At 40.7% G+C, this 5,232-nt stretch overlaps 1 protein-coding gene across 1 annotated transcript in view; it reads right to left on the reverse strand.

The window, feature by feature from the left end:
* Nucleotides 1-5,232, reverse strand: part of golim4a (golgi integral membrane protein 4a) — a 20,592-nt gene that overhangs the window by 4,873 nt on the left and 10,487 nt on the right. The window contains exons 2-9 of the mRNA XM_005720547.1: nt 4,479-4,553; nt 4,197-4,246; nt 4,007-4,060; nt 3,674-3,824; nt 2,366-2,448; nt 2,156-2,239; nt 565-684; nt 174-440 (exon numbers count right to left, since the gene is read on the reverse strand). Coding sequence (XP_005720604.1) covers nt 174-440; nt 565-684; nt 2,156-2,239; nt 2,366-2,448; nt 3,674-3,824; nt 4,007-4,060; nt 4,197-4,246; nt 4,479-4,553 — 884 coding nt within the window. The remainder of the gene's footprint in view (nt 1-173; nt 441-564; nt 685-2,155; nt 2,240-2,365; nt 2,449-3,673; nt 3,825-4,006; nt 4,061-4,196; nt 4,247-4,478; nt 4,554-5,232) is intronic.

The raw sequence follows: 5,232 nt of genomic DNA on the forward strand, positions 1-5,232 counted from the left end.
GGGGGGTTCTCCATGTTTCCTCAATAAAGCTAAAAACAAACAAACCCCAAAACAAAACACTGCATAAGCAGAGTCACTCTGAACTAACTAATACCAGCAGGAAACAGACGTCCGCTTCAAGATCTGTGTAAACCCTGTTTGAATGAGATCTTTTAGTCTAAACCACTGCTGACCATCTGTGGCTGGCGTTTCTGTCGGTCCAATGCGTTCTCATCCTCTTCTTCATGTTCTGGCTCCTGCTCTTCCTCCTGCTGCTCATCCTGTAGCTGGTCTGGGTCCTCCTCCAGCTTCTGAGGCTGTCCAGCTTGGGCCATCTCCTCCTCTGCCAGCTCCCTCCTCCTCTCTGCCTCTCCCTCTCTGTCCTCGTCTTTCTCAGACAGGGCGTGCTGGGTTACAGTGGAGTGGGACTGGACCTCAGAGTGGGCGTGCGCTTCATTGGCCTGGTGAGCCAACCGAGTAGAGAGCCATGAGAGAAATCTTGAGATCTTTTGATATTCACAGTAAACCTTTTGTCTTTCTCAATAAAACAGTATTATTACTTCATCCCAAAGAATCCCAGATTACCCTTGAATCAGTGTTCCAGTGAGCCTGCTGATCTTCATGTGCGTTGGCTTGTGCATGTTGTGCCATGCTGGGCGCCTTTTGCAGGGTCTCCTTGAGCTGTTTGTATTCATTCACCTGTGCCTAAAGTGAACAAGAGAAGAGAAAGGCAAAGATTAAGAACACATTTTTACCATTACAAAATTAAGTAAACCTGTTTAACTACTCGCTAACAAAAATATCTAAACAGCCAATCACATGGCAGCAACTCAACAGTCCGAAAAAGAGAAAATATTCAGTGACTGACAACTGACAGTTGGCAAAACACGAGGTGACTGGAAGGCAACAGTAACTCAAACAACTACTCATTACAACCAAGGTATGCAGAAGAGCATCTCTGAATGTGTTCTACAGCTGCAGAAGACCACACCAGGTTTCACTCCTGTCAGCTAAAAATAGGAAACTGAGGCTACAGCTCACACACGCTCACCAAAACTTGACAATAGAAAACTGGAAAAACACCGTCTGGTCCCACAGGTCTTAATTAACGCTGCAACATCTACACATTTGGGATGTAGTGAACGGGATCTGCAGCAACTGTGTGATGCTGTCTCTGAGGAGTGTTTCCAGCACCTTGTTGAATTAATGACAAAGCATTAAGGTGGTGCAACCCTGTACTAGCAAAGTGTATCTAATGAAGTGGCTAGTGAGTGTGTATATATTTATGCAACACAGAAGCCTAAACCTCTTCTTCCATGATAAATCATTTAGAGCTGTGGCCTCCATCTTTGCGCCGTCTTGATTCTTTTAAGAAGCAGCTGAAAACTCATTTATTCAGACTGGTTTTTAACCAGTTTTGGGTTTTATGATGCTATGTTTTTATTTTCTGTATTTTTTATGCTTGTCTTTATTGTAAAGCAGTTTTTGATCTACGAAAGGTGCTATATTAATAAAAATAAATTTAAAAAATATAGCAAAAACAACCTCCTGTACAGCCATTAATTAGCTTCCATCTTTTTTTTAAAAAAGGAAAGAAATAAATGAAGCTTTCCCTGCGGCGATACAGATACTTTCTTTCAAACTGTCCGTTCAGTTTTGGCCCTCGTACCGTTAAATCCTTTTATACGCGCATACTTTCAGAACAGGCCAGAGGGTTAAATTCTAAAAATTCTTGCTAAATTCCTCCCTCGTCCCTTTGTCTCGCTCCACTCCCTCCATTATAGCTTTCTGGCTGATTGGCTGCAGTGTGCTTTAGATGCACTGCGCTGACAGCCCTGACTAAATCAAACCCCCTGGAGTGAAGGAAAGAGCGTGTATGCATGTGTGTGTGTGTGTCCAAGCAAACGCACTGATGGAAAGCAGGCCAGGCTTTAAAACAAATTAGTAAATGCAGACAGAAAGAGAGAGAGAGGTGGGGGAATTGAGAGAAATGAAAGTGAGTATCTATCAGCAGAGCTCAGTGTATTCAGTAAACTGTTCAGGCAGTTCAGAGGTCACTCTTAAGGAGAAAGACAATTATAGATTTGCCAAAAAACACACAACCCCCCCCCTGCCTACGGCATCAATCAGCTGCTGTACTCAGTGACTGCAGTAAACCAGGAGGCTGAACCCTTACCTGAGCTGCAGCCAGCGCACTCTTGTGGTCTTCCAGCGTCAGTGCGAGGTGATCGTGGGCTGCCTTCAGGTCCTGATGGTGGATCTGAACAAGCAAATCCGACAAAAGTGAGCCAAGGAGCCATTCACATTTATGACAAGAAAGAAAAAAATATATCTGTGCAGACATACAGGATGAAGAAAAGCAAGAAATGTCCAGAGTCTTTCTCACCTGGGCGTCCTGTAGCTGCACGTGAATGTCGTGATGGGCTTTCCTCAGTTGTTTATTTTCCTCTCTTAGGTTAACAACACTCTCTGCCACCGCAACAAATCAGAAATAAAGAGAAGAAAAAAAACAAAGATGTCAAACAACTTCTCCTGCAATAACTTTCCAATTATTACAACCAGTCATATTAACTCTTACTTGTCTGTCCTTATACTCCATATTACCAACATTTGAATATTTTATAAAAGCAAATTAAATCCACGTTTGTTTTCACACCATTCAACTGTAAAATATGACAAAATCATTTTGCAGTCCAGAAATGTGAAAATAAAAGCAATTTTACATGCAGTATGTCATTAAGTCAGGAGATGGAGACAGAGTAAAAGTGGAAAAAAATCACTTATACTCAAAATATGACACGCTGACGATACTAGACAAAACTGCCAGAGAGTGCGAGCTTGGAATCATGCTGACGGATCAATGGTGGGAAAAAAAGCTGTTCTCAGTCATAAACTACACCCAGGTTCTCATACAGTTGTCCAAAATGTATTAATGGACCAATGTGACAGATGTCATGGCAGATGTTTTATTCCTGCTGTAACCTGCACAGGTTTTAGACTGCTCCTTCAGGAACACGTGTAAGGTTCAGGGACCTGGATGAATGTGGGCTTTTTCATTGCTATTATTTGTGGTTCCACTTGTTCCCCTAAAGATCATTTCTCTGCAATACTAATTTTTCTCTTTTGCATCTCTGTTATAGTCGTATCCTAGGCCCCTCATCTCTGTAGCTCAGAGACGTGATGTCATTTGTCGAGCTAGAAAAGATCAATTTTACAGTAAAAGGCAGCTATATCAATTAACGAGAATTAAAATCCAATGTAAAGTGAAGAAGGCTGAAAAACGGTCACATCCAGGAGAAATCACTCTTGTTCACCAGCAGGGTTTGAGTTCAGGAGTACAGTGTGACTACATGGGTCACCATAAAAAGCATGACAATATGTGAACAGCAGGTCATTGCATTTGACCATATAACTGATGTTAGCACTATGGTGATAAGAAGGCCCAAACCATGCCCTGCTAATGTGGAAATCTAATTCATAAAAGTTCTTTATCATTCTGTGCAGTTATGATGTCACACAGACTCTGATGTTAATGACTTTGCTAAATACTGAAAAAAGTTCGTCCACCCCACTGCAGCATTAGCTCATCAGTTCATCATCCGGATGAGCTAATAATAAAAGCTAACTTTCTTACACTCATATTTACATTGTTTCATTCAGTGTTTGTTTGCAGAAACCTGGCACAAGTCATTACCTTTGAGCTGGGAGACTTCTATCTCTTTGGCCTCCTGAAGTTTATCGTAGCGCTCCTTGTGTTCACCCAGCAGCCGGCTGTGATCCTTGCCCTGGACTTGGTGCTGCTCATGCAGATCATAATACTGCCTCTTCAGGTCCTCGTGCTGATTCTGAAGGAAAGCTCTTGTTACAAACATAACATCAAAAACTACAAAAAAGGGACAAAAGGCCAGGAAGAATTTGTCTGTTTGGATAAGAGGAAAAAAGGTTAAATATGAGGATGTCTGTGTTAAAAGGAAGAAGAAAACCAGAGGATAAGTGAGTGTATCTATGTGTGTTTTGGGCTTCTGACCTTTAACATCTGATGTTGGACTTGTAAGGAGTTGTATTTGCCGTTTGATTCTTGCTGTTAGAGGATTTAAAAAAAAAAAAAAGAGAGAGATAATTGTTTGCACACATGTTCTGCACAGATATCTCAAGCAGACAAAATAAAGAAGCCAACTAACAAATAAAAAAGCAACACTGTAGTGTACAAAAGATACCTTCTCTCTGTTCAATGATTGCTGCGCTTCGATCTTATAAACCAGATAATCTGAAAAAGACAAAAACAACAGAAAAGAAGCTAATTGAAACCAAATTTACACTTGAGATTACAATTTAAATAGATGTACTATTTTGCAGAAATTTTTTCTTAAATTTAAACTCAATAATTATGTTGTCTTAAAAACGGACTCTACTGCAGTCTAATATTTACTTTAGCACAAACTCCTCAATACGGACAAATTCCTTAAGTCGAGACTGAGTGTACATGCTACTTTTCTCACCGTCTTTGGCCTTTTTGTGCTCCAACCTCTCCTTCTGAAGACTCTTCTCCAACCTGGAGCGATGCTCATACACCACTACAGGAAACATGGAGGGGATGAATTAAGGGAAGGATTAATGAGTGCTTTGACATCTATCTGGACCAGCAAACCAAACACAAAGCTCCAATACCAACACTTGGACTGCAAAAACAAACTCAACATTAGTCAAGTGAAGCGAAGTGAAGATCCTTTTGGCAATTTTCTTAGCAAACTAGCTTGACGTAGATATCTACAGTCTACATCAAGCAATATTCAAAGCATGGGGAAGTAGGTCAGTGCAGGAGCAAAGTATTCTGGGTAAAATTTGACTACATACACACCGTCATTCTATTGCTGCTAAGTATGCAGATATACTGAGAATACATTTGCAAATAGAGGTTTACATACATTCATGAGCGCGAATGTCTGATAATTTTGGTCTTTCGGTGATTTCTTTGAACTCTTCTTTTCCCAGCACATATCTTTAACTTTTTAAGGGGCTTTTAAGTGTAGTCGACAAATAACAATGAGGTTGGGGCTTTGGGAAGGCCATTGTAGAAGCTTTATCCCTTACAAAAACAGTTTTGATGCATGTTTGGGATGATTGTCCTGTTGGAACACAATATTCCCTCAAAATTTAAACTTCCTAGTAGAGATGGCACGATACCACTTTTTTATGTCCGATACCGATACAGATATCATAAATTTGGATATCTGCCGATACCGATATGAATCC

This window comes from Pundamilia nyererei, unplaced genomic scaffold, assembly GCF_000239375.1.
Source record: "Pundamilia nyererei isolate P.nyererei 1_Seehausen unplaced genomic scaffold, PunNye1.0 scaffold00003, whole genome shotgun sequence".
Taxonomy (NCBI): domain Eukaryota; kingdom Metazoa; phylum Chordata; class Actinopteri; order Cichliformes; family Cichlidae; genus Pundamilia; species Pundamilia nyererei.